Source organism: Sceloporus occidentalis, unplaced genomic scaffold (assembly GCF_023333645.1).
Source record: "Sceloporus occidentalis isolate IW3139 unplaced genomic scaffold, rSceOcc1.0.p SCAF_2, whole genome shotgun sequence".
Lineage (NCBI taxonomy): Eukaryota > Metazoa > Chordata > Lepidosauria > Squamata > Phrynosomatidae > Sceloporus > Sceloporus occidentalis.
Window position 1 is genome coordinate 268,525,643 of NW_028316982.1, and position 22,462 is coordinate 268,548,104.

The 22,462-nt window shown below is 42.1% G+C and overlaps 1 protein-coding gene across 10 annotated transcripts in view; it reads right to left on the reverse strand.

The window, feature by feature from the left end:
• Positions 1-990: 990 nt before the first annotated feature.
• Positions 991-22,462, reverse strand: part of EMSY (EMSY transcriptional repressor, BRCA2 interacting) — a 55,002-nt gene continuing 33,530 nt past the window's right edge. For 5 of the 10 annotated variants that reach the window (XM_089513006.1, XM_089513011.1, XM_089513003.1 and 2 more), the window contains 9 exons: positions 21,157-21,330; positions 18,566-18,764; positions 16,219-16,383; positions 14,505-14,660; positions 11,033-11,092; positions 9,932-10,086; positions 8,481-9,029; positions 4,649-5,167; positions 991-2,779 (listed from right to left, as the gene is read on the reverse strand). In XM_089513006.1, the coding sequence (XP_089369132.1) occupies positions 2,588-2,779; positions 4,649-5,167; positions 8,481-9,029; positions 9,932-10,086; positions 11,033-11,092; positions 14,505-14,660; positions 16,219-16,383; positions 18,566-18,764; positions 21,157-21,330 (2,169 nt within the window). In that variant the 3' untranslated portion in view covers positions 991-2,587. Of the gene's footprint in view, positions 2,780-4,648; positions 5,168-5,661; positions 5,757-8,480; positions 9,030-9,931; positions 10,087-11,032; positions 11,093-14,504; positions 14,661-16,218; positions 16,384-18,565; positions 18,765-21,156; positions 21,331-22,462 lie in introns of those variants that run through there. The other 5 variants (XM_089513009.1, XM_089513012.1, XM_089513008.1 and 2 more) reach the window with 4 other exon arrangements.

Below are 22,462 nucleotides of genomic sequence, written 5' to 3' on the forward strand. Positions count from 1 at the left end.
ATAACAGGTACAATGATCAAATGTGAAGTGATAGGAAAGAACTTTGCTAGGGACCTTTAGGTCTACTACTAATCCACATACACAGCACTAGGCCTTCATCAGTTAGTGGCTTCTAACCTTTGGTCCTCCATTTCCTTAGGACTTCAGATTCCAGAAGCACCAGCCAACTTGGCCAACAGTCAGGATTTATGGGAACTGAGGACCAAAGGTTGTGAACCACTGGCCTAGATGAACCAATGGGTTGAATCAGTACAGTAGAGCTGGTACTGTCCAAACAAGTAGGTATCTTTGGTGAAAGCAGTTTTCAGGCTTTCAGGATCTACCTTCCATTTTACTAAAACCTTACATTGTACTAGCTGGAAATTCAAAATGCTGGCATCAGAAGCAATCAAGTCAATTACCTGTTGCATCCTACAAGTTGTACATATACTGAGATGGCCTGCTTGAACAAACACAAATCTAAATCTTACTACACAGCATGAACTCTATTAGTTTAATGCTGGTCTAAAAGTTGCTACTGGTGAACAATGGCAAGACTCCTGTGGATCTGCTGCAGAACATCTAGTCTAGTGGTCTACCTTCTGACCAGCTTTCATGCCAATAGACATTACAATAGTCTTTCAGGTTGCACCAAAAATGAGATTGGCCTCCCAACCTGGTGTTGGACTGGAACCACCTACCGTGGAAGGGGAAATGAGATTGAATTCACATGCTTCTAACATGGACACCTAAAACTTTCATACAGAAGGCTGTATGAAAGTTTTAGACTTCCATGTAAATTCTACTTTGGATTGTTATAAGCATGTGACTTCAATCTCATTTTCACTTCCACAGGAGCAAGTTCTGCCAGGCATCTGAACAGGCATTGATGCTCCTCATTTAAAGAAACACATCACACATTCAGTGCATAGGCAAAGCCCACTGAACAGCCTCACTTTGGACTGTAGAAAACCAAGCAGGATTATCACAACAGCCGGGGAAACACAGGAATAGAAGTCTTAAGACTTTTATAAAAGAGTTAACAACCAACAGATGCTAAAGAATGGCTAACACTGCCATCTGTAGGACAGCCAAATGTTACACACACAATATTTAAAGGACAACAAAGTATTTTTGGTGTTGTATTTCAGCTCCTGGCATGTTCTCTAGTGGTTGTTTTAATTACAAAACTCTAAAATCACAATGTAAAAAATATTGACACAAAATGTATTAGAGCCTTCAGAGTTCTACTTAATAGTAGTATTTCAGCACCAAACCACCCGCCCTCCAAAAAAAAATAAATCAAGAAACAAACACAGCCAGTTCAACAGATATGTGTATATACAGGATACATCAAAAATCTTAAAAGGTTTATGTATAATTAAATCTATACAAAAAAAGTTAAAAATGTGTTCCTATGTACAGTATTCTTTTCTTTTATAAAAAGAACCCCAAAGTCTTTGTTACCAAGATATACAAGAGACTGTTTTTAAATCTGGTTGCTCCAGCCATCACAAAAATCCCACCATATTACTTGTGCAAACCAAAACAATAAGGCTGAGAAAGATCACTTCAAAAACAGAAGAAAACTATAAAAAGGGCAGCTTTTAGGTTTTTAAAAGTCCTCCCAAACAGTCATAATTAAAGTTTATTTAAAAACAAAAGCAAAGCGTGTTAAAAATAAAAGACATCTCTGTTTGTCAAACCACATCTGTGTTTTTGCCTCTTGGATTTCAATGCCCGCATTTTGAACAGTGGTGTTTTCTGTAGAGATTTGTTGCTTCCATCCTGAAACTCTTTAGATATCTGTTTTAAAGATTACTGGACTTCTGTCACAGAAACTGAAACTCTCCCTTTAGGTCTTTACATTTTAATAAATAAAACTTTGTCAGTGTGGGAGTAGGCAGACAATTTCACCTGCTGATGACCAAATGGGTGCATGTGTGACAGACAAATATTTCTTGAACTTCACAGTGTATTTCCCCCTCATTCTGGACTATTCCTGGGCAACACCATTCTTTTTTTATTTTATTTTTTTTAAGGCCAACTTTTTCAAATCTTGCTGGATAAAAAAAGTGGTGCATCAATAAAGGAAAGCTCCCTCCTAAAATTTAAGGTACTTCCCCAGCACAGAAAGGCAGGTGTGTGTGTGTTTTAAAGAGACTTACACTTAGAAACATCTCTTTGGGAAGGTGATTTCTTCAGCCGCAGAGAAATTTAAGTTTGTGGGAGGTTGTGTGTATGGGTTTTTTGGGAGGAGGGTGGGTTACACCATGAAAGCTTCAGTAGCTGGTTCAGAATGGTGTAACAAAACTTCAATATACCTTCAAGAAAAAAAAAATCACTGCACGTTCCTTGTCTTCTCGGCTTGAAAATATACATTCTCCTGTCATACGCATACTCTAGAATGGCAAGGTCACCTCAGTCAGAAACTGTCTTGGGATCCCTGTTTTGTCAACGCGTTGGCACTGGGCGTGTCCAAACACCTCCGATTAGCAAAGTGCTTTTCAAAAATAATACAAGGTTGCGTCTTGGGTACAAACAAGCCAAGACTTTGCTACTGTTGTCTGTATGTGTTCTTAAAGTGCACCTGGGTATTCCAGGTATGCTACGACTGTTCCAAATTCTGTGTTGGGCTGAGCTCCATTCCTTCCTCGTTGCTGCTGTCAATGTCCTGCTCCATCACCGTCTCCTCGTCATCAAGGCGTTGGCTGGTGAAATTGTTGAGCTCCAAAAGACCGCTGGGTTCCACGACCACATTGGAGGTGGAATGACAGGCCACAGAATACTGAGGGATCGTCTGGAAGAGAAGAGGGGAACACCATGCGTTAGTGAAGGAAGGTAGCAAGAACAAGGCAGAGGCCAGTCTAATAATGGGGAAAGGGGAGGCATCTACAAGCAGCAGCACTGACTGCAAAGCTGAAAAAGAAAAGACTAATGGACTTCAGAAGTTACTAGAATGTGGAGAATCTTCCTATATATGATAACATTAGCGAGATTGATTATAGCTAAATATTGGAAATCAAGGGAGAAAGTGAGGGTAGATGAATGGCTATGGAAATTAAATGAAATAAGGAAACTTGATATACTCTCATGTGTTATAGAGGATAAGAAAAGAGATAGGATTGAAAATGAATGGACACAAATAACGGCATTCCTAGAGAAAAGATGGTGTTTAGACAAAGGCTGGTTTGCGGTAAATACATAAAGTAAATACAGGAGATATATGAAGACCAGAATTGTGAAAATATATGTAGAAGGAGATCAAGGTTAAGAGATGTTTATGAAAATAGATTGTGGAGAATACAGGTAGGAGTACAATTAGAAAGGGAAAGAGATTGATGGATGTTAATTTTGGTATTTACTTTTCATTCTTTCTATTATTGTATTGGAAACTGGGCAAGAAACAGCTGGATTCAAGAAGAACCCAAAGAAATTCTGTTGAAGACAGGAAGTGAAACAAGATAAAAATGAAGAATCAAGCATATATATATTTATGGAAAATTTATTTGTATATAGTGATTATGTAAAACTTAATAAAGATCATTATTCCAAGAAGTTACAAGAATGATGGCCAATCTGATTTCCCATCTTTTTGTTATTAAACAAGCAACTAAGATGGGCAAGAAGACTTGACCTACAAAGTAGTAACGAAGACTTCCACCTTTTCCTCCAAGTTCCCAGGTCACAAGAATCCCACATTCTCTAAGACAGTGATTCCAAAACATTCTCTAAGACAGTGATTCCTTTGTGGTGGTCTGAAGCCACCCCTTTTTCGCCCCAGATGGAGGCTGCGGCGTCCAGACGCACACTGCAGCTTCTGGAAGGAGCAAAAAGAAGCCCCCAAAAGACCCTGTTTAGGTGCTGTGTACAATGAGCATCATCATGGCACATGTCGTGTGGACAGGCGCGTACCAAGATGGCACCCGGGTGGCACGGTGAAGGCTTGGAGCGTCTGGATGTTCAGCCCTCACCACACCTACTGTAGAGCCCTCAAGTCTACAAAAGTTCATGATACAACTTCTTTTGCACATCTAGTCTCAAAAAAAGTCCTGGAAGATCCCTTTGCATACCGATATTCCAAACCAACATAGCTATGTTTCTGCATTAAATATAAATGAACATAAGGGATAGATTCCCACCCTCCCCTTGAACCTAAAGAAAGGCATGATCCCTTTTCACTGACATTAGAAGACTTGTCTTCTAAGCACCGCCAAAACAAAAAACTCATGGGGTAGAAGGATCACAGAGAATTGAGTTGGGGAAAAACGTGGACACCAGATATGTGACCACTGAGTCCCCAAAACTCTTCAAATTCCATTTTAATTTTTTTGGCACAATGATTGCCAAAATTCATATCCAAAACCACCTCAAATGCATGCAATCATTCAAAATGCCCTCCCAAACGCTGCCAGAATTCTCTTCCTCCACTCAAAGGCCTTGTTTTCCTTCTGTATTCCATTCAAATTGACACCATAAAATAATGTCACCTACAGTTTTCATTCTGGAAGGGGAACAGAAGGAAAAGAAATTATTTTCGTGCACTCTGGCGGTTGGAAATTAGCTCCTGGGCAGTACTTCAGTGGACCGGTGGCAAGCATTAGCCCAGATCAAATGGACAGAGACCCTGAGTGTGTGTGCCAATCCAATGGGTCTGTGCATGACTTACCTGGATTAGGATCTCCGCAGGGATCTCCTCAGTTTTCTTTGGGGCAATGTTCTGGATGCGAATGAACTGGCTGGCTGCAGGTGGGGGCTGGACAACTTGCTTCCTCTCCTGCAAGGGTAGCCCAACACCTAGAGGGCTGGAAGCTGAGTCCAAGCGTTTGGGCTGCTGGAGGACAGATGCCGACACACCTGTGGCCGTCCCTACGGTGGCAACTCTCAGCACCGAAGTGGATGATGGTTCTGCTTCACTTGGTAGGCTCCCAGGAGAGGCCTTGTTGCCAGCAGGCTCCACTATCACACGGTCAACACTTGGGTCAATCTGCGCCTCCATCATGGACATTTTCAAAATGTCTGCTACTGCAGTCTTCACAGGCACCTGGGCAGGAAATAGGTTCGGAAGCGGTGGTGCCAGCTTGGGCACTGAACTGACAGTGGCTACCTTGGACACAGTAGGTGGCTGATGTCCTTCAAAAGTTATCTTTGTAACAGAAGATCCTTGGGTTATTATAGGCTGGTGCACCTGAAAATCAAATTTGGGTTGTGCATGTTACAGACAGATTGGTTTGGTTTGCTTCCATTTGTTTTAAGAGCTAAATAATAATATAATAGAAACACACCAGCAACACTTTCCATGGGGAAAAGAATTGGAAACTTGGGATTTTAAAACAGAATGATTAGCAGCCAAAAAGGGAAGGGAGGGGGCAACTAATAAGGGGATGCCAAGATAGATTTCCTGACTGCCAGAAGTCTGTTTTGGCAATTACGCCACAGCAGTCCCGTTTTCCTTTGGGATTTACACCCCCAAAGTAACGCCTTGGTCATTTCCCCTGTCCGAAGCGCCTAATGCCAACCCCTTATTAGGGGATTGTATGATGGTCAATGTACACCTTTTTTGGTTGTTTCATTTTCCTTCATTCCCATCTGGTTTTGGCCCTCCCAAGGAAAATGAGATCGCTCCTCTAGGACAAAGAGTTACTAAGCCGAGGGTGATGTAAACTACAAAGGAAGACGTACAATGGAGATCCTTAGACTGCCGCTCGGAGTTCGTCTTTTTTTCCATAGAAATTAAAAAAAGGTATTTACGGGGACGGAAATCAATAACTTTATACCTAAAAAAAAGAACAAACAAAAGAAAACAAAGAAAGGGAACAAAATTAGGAGTTGATCCATGCAATCAATGGCAGTCACAATGATTTGTATTTAGAAAGGGCTCAGCTAATAGAGCTGCAGATTTGACAGGGCTGATCTTCTCAGTGCCTCAGCAACAGCAGCCATCCTTTTCTCGTATCCAGTGACAATTATATCACTGAAATGCAGCTGCTGCAGCTTAAGGCCTAAGAAGGAGGCTACAAATCAACAAGTCTGAATGTCAACTCTGCCATGATATGAACTCACTAGGCTTTAAGCAACCTACTATCCTATGTTCTACAGTATGGGAGGAGAGATATTAATACTGAATTCCCTTGTTCTAAGTATTACAACAAGCTAATGCATGTGAAGAACAATTAACACTTGTAGTAACATATAAATGTTAACCATAGGGCAGAATTCAAAGACATAGCTGTGTTAGCCTGCAATATTAGTATGCAAAGGGATCTTGTAGCACCTTGGAGACTAACTATGTGAACGAAGTTATAGCATAAGCTTTCTTAGACGGGGTCTGAGGAAACAGACCAAGTGTATGAAAGCTTATGCCACAGCTTCTTTTGCACAGTTAGCTTCAAAGGTGCTACAAGATCCCTTTGCATATAAATACTAGGTATTAATAAATACAGATTACACTTTGATCAGGACTGGCTATAGGGAGAATTGCATTTAAACTGCTGACTGAGACTTGCAACCAAGTGTTGTTTCAGGTCATTGTGGGAAATTCCTTCAACCAACCACATTTCAGAGTACTCCACTTTATCAAGACATGATCCTGGGTTTGTGTCTTCCCCAACTTTGATCTGACCACCAGGGTCATGTGAGGGCCTACAACAGCCTAAAGGCACCAGATCCTGTCTGATCTCGAAAGTGAAGCAGGGTCAGCCCTAATTAGTGCTTGGAGATTGCCAATGAATAACAGGTGCTGTAGGCTATATTTCAGAAGAAAGAATTGGCAAAACCACCTCTGGGGATTCCTTGCTTAAGAAAACCCTATGAAATTCATGGGGTTGCCAGATGTCAGCAGGTTACTTGAAGGCACACACATACACACACCAGATCAACTGGTGGACTAAAGAGGAGTATCTGTATAAAATGTTGACATGCAGCCCCAACAGCTGGTTTAGCAAATTGTGTATCAAGGCAGATGAAATGACATGTCTGCTTCCCACTCCAAACACTGATGCTGGATTTGCTGTGGGCAAGGATAAAGAATCCAACCATTTCTTCTTAAAACAAGGTGTGCAGGGAGTATACGCCTACTACTGAACTGTGCACCTGGAAGCATTATTTGGCTTTAAAACAAGACTTCAAAATAGAAGGGGCTAGCTCACCTAGACACATGGAATCATAGAACTGTAGAGCTGGAAGAGACCATAAAGGCCATCCAGTCCAAACCCCCGCTATGCAAAGTTACAACCAAATCATCCCTGATTGATGGCCATCAAACTTATGTTTAAAAACCTCAGAAGGAGACTCCACCACACTCTGAGGGAGTGTGTTCCACTGTCGAATAGCTCTTACTGACAGGAAGTTCCTCTTAATGTTTAAGTGGAATCTCTTTTCCTGTAGCTTGCATCCGCTGTTCTGTGTTCAACTCTTAACCTTCTCTTCTCTAGGCTCCTAATAGGGCATGGCTTCAGACCTTTCACCATTTTGCTTGTCCTCCTCTGGACATATTCATGTCAACATGTTTAATGTCGGGGTAGGAATTAGGTTGCTCTCCACAGTGGCCCTTGATAACATAGCCAATAGTGATGGAACACTGGGAGCTGCAATTCCTCCATGTGTGCCCCTTTCACAGAACACAATTATAGAACTTTGGTTCCACTTTAAGCATTGTAACTTCATCTTATGAGATCTGAGGATTTGTAATTTGGGAAAGCACCAGAGCAGTCTGCCAGAGAATTCTAAATACCTCATGAAACTACAAACCCCAGAATTCCATAGGAAAAAGCCAAGGTAGTTAAAGTGGGATCAAAATACTAACTGTACAGTGTGAAAGGGACCTTGGTTAAATATAACATATTTTTAGTCCTTGACTGGCATGTAACAGCAAACAGCTGTGGCAGAGGATAAAACCCTCATCAGTGGAAAAAGAGTTATTTCCTCACATCCTAGATCGTATAGAATCATCTGAAAAACCTAGTAGCAAAATGGAGGGGTTTGGAGAACAGGAGATAACACAAAGGACAGAAAAGAAGCCTGATGCTTGCCAGTTGCATTCTCTGGGGTTAGGAGTGCAAGACCCCCAAGAAAGTTGAAAACCCATAAATAAAAAGCTAGTATTTTTTTTAATACCTGAGAGAACACCTCTCTAGGAATCTCTAGGTCCTCAAATGCTACTCTATGGTCAACATCTGCTGGGAGGTGACCATAGAATCATGTAGGAAAACCTGCAAATGCCTAGAGAAATGTTTTCTCTAGGAATCTCTAGGTCCTCTATTGTGACTTTATGGTCACCATCAGGAAGATGGAGGACTCAGAGATCTTCAGAATTCAAATTCGCAAATCCAGAGGAACAACTGTACTGTCTGCCTTTGTCATGCTTCAGTTTCCTGATGGAAAATCAATGTGGCCTTTGTCAAAAAAAACACAACACCCCGCATAACCTGATAATCCCTTCCTTCTTCAGGGATGCTAAGATGGGTAGCTCATTTTCCACCTAACCTCCAAGAGCCCGTTACCTGGCTTGCCGGTTGCTTCTCAGGAGCGGCAGGGAGTTGCATTTGGCTCTGGGGCTGGACGTAAATTTTTTGTGCTGTCGGTGCCTGTTGAAGTTTCGGCAGCTGCTGGGTGGTTTTGACAGCCAGCACCTGGACCACAGTCTGCTGGGGCTGGGCCACTAAGGTGGGCAGCTGCCTCTCACGGACTATCGAGTGGTGGGTGGCCGAATGGGGGTCCAGCTTAGACTGTGTCGAGTCTTGTTGCAGTGGAGCAAGTTTCTGGTGACGGATGGAGAGCTGGGGCATCTGGGGAAGTTTGTGTGGGAGCTGGTCAGCTTGGAGGTGGATGGTCTGCTTCTGTTTTGCCTGGAAGCACTGCAGGGTCTTGACTTGGAGCTGAGTCTGCTCCAGCTGGGGCTGGTTCAACTTCTGCTGCTTCTGCACATGCGTCAGGGCAGAGCGGTAGAAGAGGCCCGTCTGAGGATCCAGTGTGTCCATCTCTTCCACCTCACCTTCTTCTGTGCCGAGATGTTCACTGTGCTTGGTGAAGGCTGTGTGGCTGCTCAGAGCCTAAAAATAGGCAAGATGAAGGCAAGAAAGCTTTAGTGGAGGGGAATTAAACATCCAAAGAGCAAAGATCAAACCCAAGAGCCTGCATAGAGCAAGGAGGGAGAACGTGAGGACCTCCAGGTATTGAGGGACTATGAGGGATGATGGGAATTGCAGCTCAATATGATAAAGGCTACATGGTCCCCTTACCGGTGCAAAGTGTATTGCTGCCCACCTTGTACTCCCACCATGGGGGCACTATTGACCTAAATAGGTAATTGCATCCAGAGCAGCAGGCAGCAAAGGATGTGATTTTAGGCCAATCTACTTTTATTCCCTGAAGTGGTGGGGCTTCACCCCCACCATTAAAAAGAAAAAAAAACCTTGAAATGACCAACAGGAACCTGTAGCTTGGAAATACTGTTTCCAGCACTGCCTTTTTTGTAAACAAAAGCTGTGTAAAACAGCAAAAAAGTGCAGCACAGAACTGAGCAAATTAAGAGAAACCAAGATGGCAAAAATAAATTTTCCAGGGATCCACAAAACACACACATACACACACACACAACATCTAGAGTTTACCCTTGCTAACACTTCAATCCTATTCACAGAGCAAGGCAGGGTATAAATTCAGTAATAACTAAGTAGAATGCTAACATTCACCTTTAACTGGTAAGAAGGTCAGATGCTGCAATGGGACAGGGAAACAGCTGGACTGTTGAACCCACCCAAATAATGAGGAATGCATTAGCATTCTGTTCCCCTGATCATCAAGAGCACTCCCAATTTCACTGGCTGATCCTAAGGTCTAGCATTCTGACATCCTCCTCACTCCACCCCCAGGAAACACTGGGGGGGCATGGCAGACCCTCCACCCTAACCACTGTAAGAACAAGGAGCCTTTGGAGAGGACAGGGACCAACCTGCTGCATGATGTGGGTGATGGCTCCTGTTGAGGATGCAGGGATGGACTTCACCACAACAGATGTCTGTGTCGCTGTCTGGGACTGGGCCACATGCTGCAGGAGAGTCCGCTGGGGCTGGGAAGACTGCTGGTGGGGCTGGGCACGGTGACTCACTGAAAGAAGGAAAGGGAACCAGGGGAGGGCATAAACAGAAGTCAATGGGGACTTCTTAAGGTTGCACCACAAAGTTATCTCCTCAGTTGAATACCCATGAAGCAAAATAAATATGGGTAAAATTTAAATGAATGTAAGTACACTCTTGTTTCAACAGAGTGTAGCTTTCTTCTGGAGGAAAGGAAAAATGAATGTCTCTTAAACTGACATTCTGGGCACCAACAAACTCAAAATAACTTTGATGTCAGAAGAGTATGCACATGAGCCCTGATGCCATGCTTTTCATCAAATAATAAGTCTGCTGGTATACTCCAAGGAACAACAGACCAACACTGCAGGTTCCTCTAAACCTTAAACTCAACAGACTCTTGAAAATGTAGCAGGAATCAGCTACACATTCATTTTCCTCCAAGTTCCAAATAACACTCCAAGATTAAGGGAAAGTCATCAGGGCAGCTTCTGAAGCACATGGTCAGAACCCTCCATGTGACTGTTGCAAGTTTCTGTTCTGCTACAGTCAGTTTCAGGTAGATCCCTTCTAGATGCAGCCTCATGCCACTAAACACTTGCCTACTTTCTGGCAGTATTTGGTGGTGGTTGCTTTGCAAAAGCCCAGAAGAACAAGCAGCTAGAGCAAATTTCTAGTTGTCTTTGCTCTCACAAAAAAAGCTGCAATGAAGTACTCATTGGTGACAGTAGCAGCTATCAGAACTTGTAGCCAATACAGTCAGCCTAACCCTTCATACCATAGACAGGTTTACCTGAAAGCTCATGAATGAACCTGTCTAATGTTTAAAATGTTAACAGTATACTTATTGCAGATAGAGTATTCAGTGCCAGAGCTGGCCAGGACTTCTGGGCAGGGAAGTTCTGTCAAGTTATCCTGGGCATTTCTGATATGTTTCACAATTTTTTAAAAGGCCTTTTAGAAATAAAACATCTAACCTATGTGGTTTTGGAGATATTCTTCCGAATGTGAAGGAACACAGTGCTGTCTTCCTGAGTCTGCAGATAGACAAAAATGTTAGAGCTAAGAGAAGAGGCACATTGCTCTACTCATTCCCAGCTGGTGTTAGCTCTAAAACAAAGCCAATGCCTCTCTTAAACTCTCATGTGCAAAAGAGAGAAAAGATATAGGACTCAAACCTCCTACAGAAGATTAGTTGTAAAATCTCAAACTGCCTTCTTGGGGAGGCCTAAAAGATATTTTTATGGACTAGAACACTAGACTCCCAAACCAGCATGGCCAATGCTGGATGGGGGAATTCTTCCAGTTATAGTCCAAAAAAGTATCTTTTTCAAAGTTCTGACCTGGCACTTACCTTCATAGCTACTAAGCCAGATACCCCTGGAAGCAGTAAAAGGACATGAAAGACATTGCACCCAATATCTCAGGGACATGATAAAGCTGTAAGGAGATCTTTTGGCCTTTACAAAAACAATATAGACCTCATGGGAAATATGATACTGGAACAAAGATGCTGAAGGAGAGGGTGTTTAATGCTTGCTTTCCTGATTATCCTTTAAGCTCTTCTCAACTTGGTTCAGCAAAAAGGAGAAAGGAGACAACAATCATGACATGGATCCCTTAGCAGGAACTAACAAGGCTACATATGTTCACACCATAAAATGGTATAAGGTTAAACAACTCCTGCTACAGCATCACTACTGTTTCAAAACTAAAATAAATGAATAAAAACAGCATCAGAATATGCTGTCACAGGACCCCTGTGCTGGAAACAGTTTGGCTCCCATAACCAGATATATCTTTTCTCAGGGCATGGAGGTTTCCGTCCCAGCTAGCATAAGTAGTGTCACATCAAGAGGCCTTGTTGTCATGTGCCTTCAAGTTATTTGAATTTACGCTGACCCTAAGGTAACCCTATCACTGGCAAGATTTGTTCAGTGGTTTGCCTTTGGCTTCCTTGGAAGCCAAGAGTGTGAGGCTTGCCTAAGGTCACCTAGTGGGCTTCCATGGCTGAGTGGGAATTTGAGCCCCGGTTTCCAGCGTCATAGTCCAATACTCAAGCCACTACACCATGCTGACTCTCTTTGACAGCCCTGCCTCATGAGGAAATATCTGGTTTTCCTTTTTAAAAAGACCTGGGCTATTTTATACATGCAACGAATGAGGAAGAAGTGTCCCATGATGGTGGAATGGGCTGTACCACTTCAGACCACAGGTGTGGAATAATATTTTTAGGGTTATGCATAAAACATGGAAACCATGACTAAGGAACATGTTTTTACATTTGCTCTTCTATTCATAAAAAAAATCCCTGCAAGCACAAGACCTGCAGTTACACTTTTCCAGCCAAATTAGAAAATTAGCACACAAAAGAAAACAATCACAGCTGTGTTTGTGTACACTTGCAGGAAGCTGTTCTGACAAAGGAAAAAAATTGTAAAATGTGAGTCCATACTTCCATTCTTTCACCTCCATGATTTTCCCACTTCATTCTGTTCTATGTACAGATCATACAAATGCAAATGTCATTGTCTCTTTTTTTTCAAATTAGTTATTTCTTGTATAATGAAGCATTTTCTTTTGTCTGTCCTTAACTTCTCCAAAGGGTAATATTTTGAGAGAAAGGGAAAACCTTCACCCATTATTTTCAAACTGTTCATAATACAATGTCTGTACCTATACGGCAGTGGGTAAACATAAAAACAAAGCTAAAAATTTCTCATGGTGCTTCTTGGCATGGCATATGCAAAGGTTGTGGCTCACCACTTCCCAGATCCACTGACATTTGGGAGGTTTTCCATCTCTAGGAAAACCACAATGCACAAACATATAAGAAAGCAGACAAGCCCAGTAAGCCACACAACAAAGAAATGGCAGTTTGCAAAACTGTTACAACATCTCTATTGAAACCAGAAAGCTGGGCCCTCAACAATGAAGCCACAAACTGAGCAACACAAGATGATACATCAATGTAAAGCTTATAGAGTTTAGGAGAAAAGGTAGGGAGAAAAGTGCAATGTTTGACAAAAAAATAAAATGTATTTTGACAAGTCTTAACCTTCTTTTAGCTCCACTTTTAAAAGTCTGTTGGGGGGGGGGGAGTTCTACGGTAGAGTGGCAGAAGACAAAGTTTTCAGATAAAGGGTCCTGATTCAATTCCCAACATTTATACTTGACTGACAATACTGAGAAGGACCTCTGCACAAGATACTTAAAAGTGTACTGAATAGGCATCCTGAATCTATATTCTATACGTTTGATCATTTCAATAATGGCAAGCTAATAAATAATAAATAAATAAATTTTATTTGTATCCCGCCCCTCTGAGAACAACTGAGACACAGTTGGCTGAGACACAGAGAAGCCAGAAAAAGCAGGCAGGCACTGACTGTTTTCTTTGAATATGGACTCAACAAACCATGGAAGCCATTACCGCCCCAGCATTCCCTAGAATCTTTACAATAGGGATGGGAAAATTCTGGCTCTCCTAATGTTCTGAACTTTCACTCCAGAGGCCCCAGCTAGCAAGGCCAATAGCGTAGAATTATGGGAGCTGTAATCCAAAACATGTGGAAGGCCAAAGACTGCCAAGCAAGAGTAGATTTGTCAAGCAAATCAAGCAAGAGTAGATTTGGGGCTAGAACTGCTGCACATAAAAGATGAGGTCATCCCAACAACTAAATTTCTCAAAAAGAAAGGAACAGTGGCTACTGAAACATGAACACCCTTTTCTTCTAGGAATGGCTAGAGGTGACTAAATTTGGAGAGGCACTCTGAACATGCTCAGAGACACTGTTAATGCTCTCACATCAAGGTGGTTCAGGCTCCAGGACAGAGTCCTGGTTCAAATTATGCCTTGCCCCTTCCTAGAAGAGAAATGCTACCAGATATATTTAACTATCTTTCAGAAGCAAAGTGGCTTGCTCCAGGCTGTTCAATCATCTATTTATCGTGTTGATTGAATGAGGGTGCAGCTGATGATCTGGGTCCTCCACCCACCTGGGCACAAGTCAGACAAAGTAATCTAAAAACAATCCTTGGTTTTAATGTGTAGCTTGCTAGAGAGAGGGGCAAAATAGCCAGAGTGGCAGTTTTACCCACATTCAGAAACCACAACATACAAGAAGGCAAAGAAAGTACACATGCTGCTCTTTCTCAGTAAGCCAGGAGTCCTGGCTTCTCATATCATGTGAACCAGTGCCATAGAAGCAACATAGTTTGCTTCTCTTATCAATGGTTAGCTTTAAGGTTCATTTGTATTTTAAAAGTGGTTGCTTCCTTCCCCGCATCTTTCCATGGAGGATGTCTTGGTTTTGATGACAGGATAGAACAGGGATCTAATCCAATCCAGCTGAGCTATCATGCCTAATTCTAAGCCTTTCCACTTGTGGGGAGCAACCCCAAGAGAGCCTTCTCTGCCAAGCCTTTGCATGATTTGACATGACTTACCGGTGGTGATATATTCTGCAACAAGTTCTGACTCTACCACAGCAATGGATGGACTCTCTGGGGAATGGCGCTTATCGTGAGCCATCTGTATGGGAACTGCCATCTGGCTCAGGTCTATTGTCGGCTGCCTTGGCTTTGACTCCAATTTCTCCTTCACTGCACAGCAAATGAAAATGAAAAGACAGCACAGTGTTTCTGTTTAAATAACTCAAGAGTTGAAATGCTTGATAATGGAGGACAGGGGCACAGTGGGGCCTGCGAGACACACATGTATTTTTGTGGTCCCTGGAGTACTCCATCAGTTCTCCCAACCCTCTATTTGTTTTTAAAGTAGCACAATTTTCTGTCATTTTTGCCCCCAAACCACCAAGAGCCCCCCAAATGCATGCAAACATAAGAAATGCCCCCCCCAAAGGATTCCAGAATCCCACAGTATCCCAGCCTTCCTCCAGACCCATTTCAGCTTATCAATCTACCTCTAAAACTGTGGTGTCCAGAATGGACAACATTCCAGGTGAGGTTTGAGTGGCACTCCCTTGATCTGAACACTGATTTTCCTGTTGATGCTAAAGAAGTGGAATCTACCGTATTTTCCGGCGTATAAGACGACCCCCAGCTTTTCCAGTTAAAATATAGAGTTTGGGATATACTCGCCGTATACGACTACCCCTCTTCCAATGCACACCAAATAAAAATTTAAAAAACATCAGATTTGATTTCAATATGGTAATTTTAATTCAAATGCTTATGACATGCAGGTACTTAGCAGGAAAACTTGTTGTATACAAAGCCTGGTTGGATTGGTCAGCTCTCCCTGCCTGCCCAGCCCTCCCTGTCTCCAAGATTTTCTTCTACTGTACTTGTACAGCACCGCCCTTGCTGCTTTCATATGGTCACCACATACAGAGTGTATGCGGCCATGGCCGTTTTTGAGCTCCCCCCACCATATGCTGCGACCGCAGATTCTCCAGTCCGGCTCGAAAGTTTCAGCCCTATAAGACGACACCCGGCATATAAGACGACCCCCGACTTTTGAGAAAATTTTCCTGGGTTAAAAAGTAGTCTTATACGCCAGAAAATACAGTACTTGTTTCAGGGTGAGAGGCAGAGTGGGGTGTGGACCCAAGTTCAGTCCCAGTTTGTTGCAAATCAGAGCTTGGAAAAGTTATTTTTTGAACTTTACCTCTCCTAGATTCCCAGGTCAATATGGCCTGTGCTGAGTGGGAGATTCTGAGAATTGTAGTCCATCTGAATACACTTAAGTCATGAATTATCACATTCCCACTGATGTAATAGATCTATTGTAGAAATATCTAAACTGGATTTAGGTGCACATGCCCTTCTGATGTGTTGGAGTACAAATCCCATCCCTCCAGCCAGTGTGCATATTGGCTGGGAGCAATAGGGGCTGTACACCTGCACATCTGGGCAGGTGTTGGGTTGGAGAAGGTTGATCACCCATCCCTTCTCCACTTTCATGGATAACAAAAGCGAGTTTTGTTAGAAAGCAAAATCCAATTTGTCTTCTTCAAATCCAGAAGAGAAGCTAATCTGGAGGGAGAATTGAGAGTGTTCAGATTTTCAATGCCCCAAACATATTCAAAGCTTTTTTGGACAGTTTCTATTTCTGAAATATAAAGGGGAAAATGCATGTTCATTTACACAAAGTAAATAAGAAAGAAAACATGGTACTTGGAGGACTGAAACTGCCCACCTGTTGTCTGCTGCAGTTCCAACAATGCTTTGATTGTTGAAGTGGCTGACTGAGATTCACTGGAGACATCCTGATAGATTATAGTAGGACTTGAGTCCACAGCAATGTCATGTTCAGACCAATCCTGGCTCCGGGATGCAATGACATGAACCACAGGCTGGGAATCTGCAACACAAGGGAGGATGGAAATCTCTAGTCAATCTATATTAGTCTTGTTGGCAAGCCACAATATGGTCATATAGCAAACTGGAAGCTATATGCATACGACCCACTGCTCTTCCTTCCTAGTTATCCTCCTATCCCACTGTCACTTTCTGGCTCTTATCAGTACCCGAAGGTTAGAGGCCACAATTGCTCATGAGAAATATCATCACTATCCTAGCAGAAAGGAGCCTGTGCTGTCATGGAAGTCCATGCATGAGCAACATCCTATATGTTGAAGTGCATATAATTTCATGATCAAAACACAATGTACATATTAAGAAAATATTACCAGTAAGGCTAAGGGGCTGGTAATCCCTGAGATCAACTCCTGGTAGAAATGACAGGTTAAGGCTTTAGAAAAGGAACACTGAAGTATAGACATGTATGCAATAGATGTTAAATGCCTACACCAGTGCCACAACTCACTAGCAGTGATTATTTCCTGAAAGCTCCCATTTCAGGGCAATTCATTCAATTCAGTATCTCTGAAACCAGAAGCACCTTGAAAGTGTTTGGTTGAACAGACCACCAATGTGCTATGTGGAAGATATGCAAGATCCCACTAGGATGGAAGTCCCTGAAGAAATCGAGAACCTGTGTCTTCCAGATGCTTCTGGATTATAATTCCCATCATTCTTGATGCACTGGCCATGTAGGCTGGGCTGACAGGAGTTGGGAGCCAACAACATCTGGAAGGCCACACTTTGTCCACCTCTGGACAGAGTATAGCAATAGCAAGTCCATTTCTATGCTACTTATCAGTGCATTTAAGCATTCCCTAAGCTGTTTACAATGTGTAAGCTAATTGCCCTCAACAAGTAGGTACTCATTTTAGTAACCTATAGAAGGCTGAGTGGATCCTGGAGTCCTCGCTGGGATCGAACTCGCAACCTTGTGGCTGTGAATGGCTGCAGTACTAGCATTTATCCACTGTGCTGCCAGGGCTCCTTTTTAGTATGCTTCACTCTTAAATCAAGAGCAGAAAAAACTTTGCCTCCTGGGAATGTTCTATAGGGTGCACTCCTTTCAGAAACGTGGTCTGTCTATGTTTTCTTATATCAAAACTGGACATGATCATAAATTTGCTGCCAGTTTCTTTTAAAAATTGATATGTAAAGCAAAGCCATCCACTGTGGTTTAGAGGAGAATCAATTATCCAAGAGGCTTTCAGGAATGTGATTCTTCTTGCTTACAATAGCAACAACAACAACAACAACAAAATATTTTCCAGTATCATCATCAGCAAGTTGGTCCTTGGCCCATAAATATAGAAGAAGGGGTGTATGCAGCTCACTAGTGACATACTGCCCACTCTTGAGTTCAACATCCCAAAAAACATACCACTGTACATTTGCTTAAATGATATAATGAAAAAACTTAAATGATATACTGAAGCCAGCAGAGCAGTAGTAACTCAAAGGAAAAGAATTAAAATACTCTCTCACACAAAACAAAAACAAAAAGATAATGAGGAGACATTATCTAACTTTGCACAAATATATATTAATGGCTAAGCCATCTGAAAGATTTAGGTACTGTATATACTCATGTATAAGTCTAAAAATTTTGGTCAAAAAATTGACCCCAAAAACCTAGGTCAACTTTATCCATGGGTCAATGTAAATACTATACTTTAACTCTTATTGAAAAGAGAACCATCCCTGGTAAAAGGCAAGAGTGGTATTTGTCTTGGAAGCACTGACCTCTCTCTGCTCTCTCTTCCATTCATTCTTTAGAGTGAGCCAAAACCATAACGCCTGCCAGAAATTTGTAGGTTCTTTGGCACTGTTTTTCTTTGCTTCATCATTTGGATCCTTTGTTGCATGTTCCTAAGTTTTACCCTCGACCTATCCAAGGTTCATATTAAAATACTCAATTTTGCCCCCAAAACCTGCCCTCGACTTATACATGAGGTCGACTTATAGTCGAGTATATACGGTAGTTGTAATCCAGTAAAGTAACCAAAACACATATAATGGGAGGTGATGTTTAGGGCTTGCCCAGAGCTGTGAGTGAGACAGGCTTTGCCCATCTCAACATTCTCCCAGATAGCCAGTCCAATTCTGTATCAAACCTCCAAAACCACCACAGATCTCTGGAAAGTGCCACCCCCAACCCTAAGGAAAATCTACACCAATTGAACCTTGGGAACCTTGTGAAGATTCTGTCGAGGAAGAGCTGCTGTCGGTGTAAGTGTGGGGTTCTTCTTTCACCTCCGGCAACAAAGCATTCCCTGCCTCCACCACACGCGAAGCCTGCTGCAAAGTCTCCGTGACCAACTGTCTTGTCTGCTCACTTACCACCGTTGCCTGGAAGGTCACTGGTTTTGGTTTGATAAGGACCTAAAGAGGGTGGTGGGGGAAGGAAAATATGTCAGTTTAGCAGATCTCCTTTAGATTATACACATTGTTCCTGTCAAAGTACTGGGGGTGGAAGGCACTGGTTTTGCTTTATATATTTTTATTGCAAAGCAAAATCCCACTTGTCTGCTTTAAATCCTAAAAAGAATCAAATCTAGAGGGCCTTTTCTATTACTGCTCCAAAACTATGGAACGACCTGCCAGCGGAGATCCATCATATTTCCACTCTGACAGCTTTTAAGAAAGCACTCAAGACGGATCTCTTCTGGCAGGCCTTTCCAACTTAGTTACCCTCCCCAGATATAGAGATATTTGTCCTCTCATCTGTCTATTCTTCCCCGGCTATCTTTCTGCCTATTTTTTGTTTAATGTTTTTATACTATTACTGTTTAATTCTGTTTTAGTACTGGGAATTGGGGAGGGGGTAGGTCTAGGGTTTGATTTTTTTTTTTACTCTATTTGTATTTGATGTATTTTACTTGTTGTAACCCACCCGGATTCTTTGTGATTGGGTGGGCTAGAAATAAATCATCATCATCATCATCATCATGATTATTACATTATAAAATCTAATTAAGTAATTAGTGTGCTAGACTAGAAAGCCAGCATGATATAATGGTTTCAGGGTTGGACTGAAACCAGGGTACGAATCTATTCTTGGCCATGGAAACCCACTGAGCAAGTCACACACTCTCAGCTTCAGAGGAAGGCAATGGCAACTCTTCCCCCCTCCCTCCATCTTGCAACAAAACCTTGTGATAGGTTCGCCTTACAGTTGCCATAAATCAGAAACAACATGGAATCATACAGCAACAACAAGTGCTGGACTGAGATTTGACAGATCCAGGTCCTGGCCTCCACTGAACTATGAAACCCACTTAGGAGACTTTAGGCCTGTTGCTGTTTCATAGACATGACCTACCACATAGGTTGTGGAGAGGATAGAATGGGGAAGAGCTGAGCCATATAGATGACTTTAGTGAAAATGTGGGATAATAAAGGTGACTAATAAAGAAGTAAGCCATGGTAGCTGCTTATAAACCTCCAGGTGGAAAAGAAGTATGCCTCCAAGTTGCCAGCTACAGAACAGCTGCTGCCCTCATTTCCTGCTTTTAGGCTTTCCAGAGGCAAGCGGTGGGAAGAACCAGACTGGATGGTCCTTTCATCTTAACCAGCAAAGCCCTCCTGCTAAGCCTAGGATAGAATTCATGGAAGGAAGGAGCAAGATATAGACCTTTGTTTCTAAATGGAATGCTTCCCGACTTTCTCAATCTTTTGCTGCAACAACTCCCCAAAGTAGTATGAGGTGTCATTATGGTGAAGGGAAATTATTTTTCCCATCAAGTATAGTAGAGACTAAAAGGGGACTTATTTTTCTGACCAAGTATAAACTAAAAAAAAAAACAAAAACAGTCAGTCCTCCATATCCACAGATTCTTTTCCACAGATTCATCTATTCACAACTTGAAAATATTCCAAAAAGATATAAATTCCATAAAGGAGGCCTTGATTTTGCTATTTTCAGAAGGGACACCTTTTTACTATGCTGTTGTATTTAATGGGACTTGAGCATCCACAGAGTTTAGTATCCATGGCAGGTCCTGGAACCAAACCCTAGAGGATACCAAGGGCCCACTGTATGTTGCATCTATGGCCATATCTTAAGAAGGCATATTTCATTAGAAAAGACAATGATGCTAGGAAATGTGGAAGGCAATAGAGAGGAAGACCATGTGTCAGATGGTTAGACTCAATCAGGGAGGTCACAAGCCTGAGCCTGCAGGACCTGAGCGAAGCGGTAGAGAATAAGCGTCTTGAAGACTCAAGGGCTGTTAACAACAACAACAACAACAACCCCCCTCAACATGAATGGCACTAATGGCTGATACAAAAGGGAAATGAGTGAGAGAAAAGAATTAACTATTGCCAACTATTTGACCCAGTAAGAAAATGAATGTTTTTGTTGCTGTTTTTAATTGTGAAAAGGTAGTTAGCAACACAGGAGAGTCAGGATGGTGTAGTGGTTTGAATGTTGGACTACAATTCTAGAGACCAGGGTAGAAATCTCTGCTTGGCCATGGAAACCCACTGGGCAATCTTGGGCAAGTCACACTCTCTCAGCCACAGAGGAAGGCAAGGACAACCCCCTTCTGAACAAATCTTGCCAAGAAAACTCACTTTAGGGTGACAATAGGTCAGAAATATTTTGAAGGCACAAAACAGCAAGGTAAGCAACATCAGTGTCCCCATTCCACCTTAGCAAATAACCAGTGGGCAATTTTGATCCTTCAGCTTTCATCTTCCCTTTCTTAGCTACCCTGTGTATAAGAATCATCCCCCTTTAATATTGTATCCGATTCCTTTATCTTTATACCTGTGTTTTTCCTTGCTGTCCATAAACAATTTTGGTGGGGATTATTTTGGTGGCTGGCTGGACAGCAGATCCTATCCCTTTGGGCTGTGTGACGATCATCTTGGTAATGGGTCTGCTGGCAGTGATGATGGCTGGTTTTGCTCCAGCAGGCACTGCTTGGAGAGTTTTTTCTCCCTGAGGACAAAGTTTTAAATGAATCCACAGACAAAAAGAAGCTCCAACTAAAGGTTAGTTAAAACTAAAATTGAATATGTACATGATGTTGCTTGGCTCACTTTTTTGAGCTATTTAAAAGCAACTGCTCTACAGACACTCTTCTAATGTCCCTCTATAAAAGTGTGTACTTCTCACCAACAAGCATACTGCAACAAGTAGTGACCAACCAAAACATTTTAAAAAGTGTTAATACTTATAGCACAGATTAAAAATACATGGTTTCAAAACATCACACCAGAAATGTCACTGATTCCTTAGTAGATGAAAGGGCTTTGTGGACTATTACAAATGATTTTGGGCTACTAATTTGTGAACTGTTCCTCAAGACTGTCTTTTGACTAGATTTGACTTGCTGCTGTTCTATGAAGTCCCAGGTTCAATCTCTGGTATGTCCAGAGATCAGGAAGAAAATGATGGGAGATACTGCACAGCTGCTGCCAGTCTGACCTGGTAGAAGGCAGCTGCCCAACACACTGCCAGATGAGCTGGTATGAAAGTACATACAGAGAAGGAACTACTGTGTGGCAAGGCATGCTGCTTGAGAGTCATTTAGCAGTTTTCTCCAGAGAACCCACAAGAAAGCCTGAGTCCCCCTGAATTTCAGGCTCAGCATACCATGTTCCACAGGGAACAATTTGTGCCAAAGACCATTCGCCACTGATGTATTTTAAATGGCTTCTCTTAGAAACACAGGAAGATGTCCCAGTTATCCCAAGTTAAACGATCCTGTCCATTTGGATTCTAGCCAGTGTCTGCTCCAACCAACTCTCCAGCAGGGTTACTATAGTTTACCAAGCCAAAAAGAGCACACATTGACTGAGTACTTCAAACCACTAATCACTATAATAACTCTCACTCTAAATACCCTTAGCATATAAGAAGTGATAACTGCTCCTAAAAATATTCCTAACCTTTGCTGCATTTAAATAAGAAGAATTTTGCCTTCTCCCTTCCCTGCTTCTTATGACAGCTGCCTCACTTAGTTCATCGTAGTTCATCAAGCTATTTTGTCTCATTATAATAAATAATAATAAAAATTTTATTTCTATACCGCCCTTCTTACAATCAGGGAGGTGAACAACATCATAAA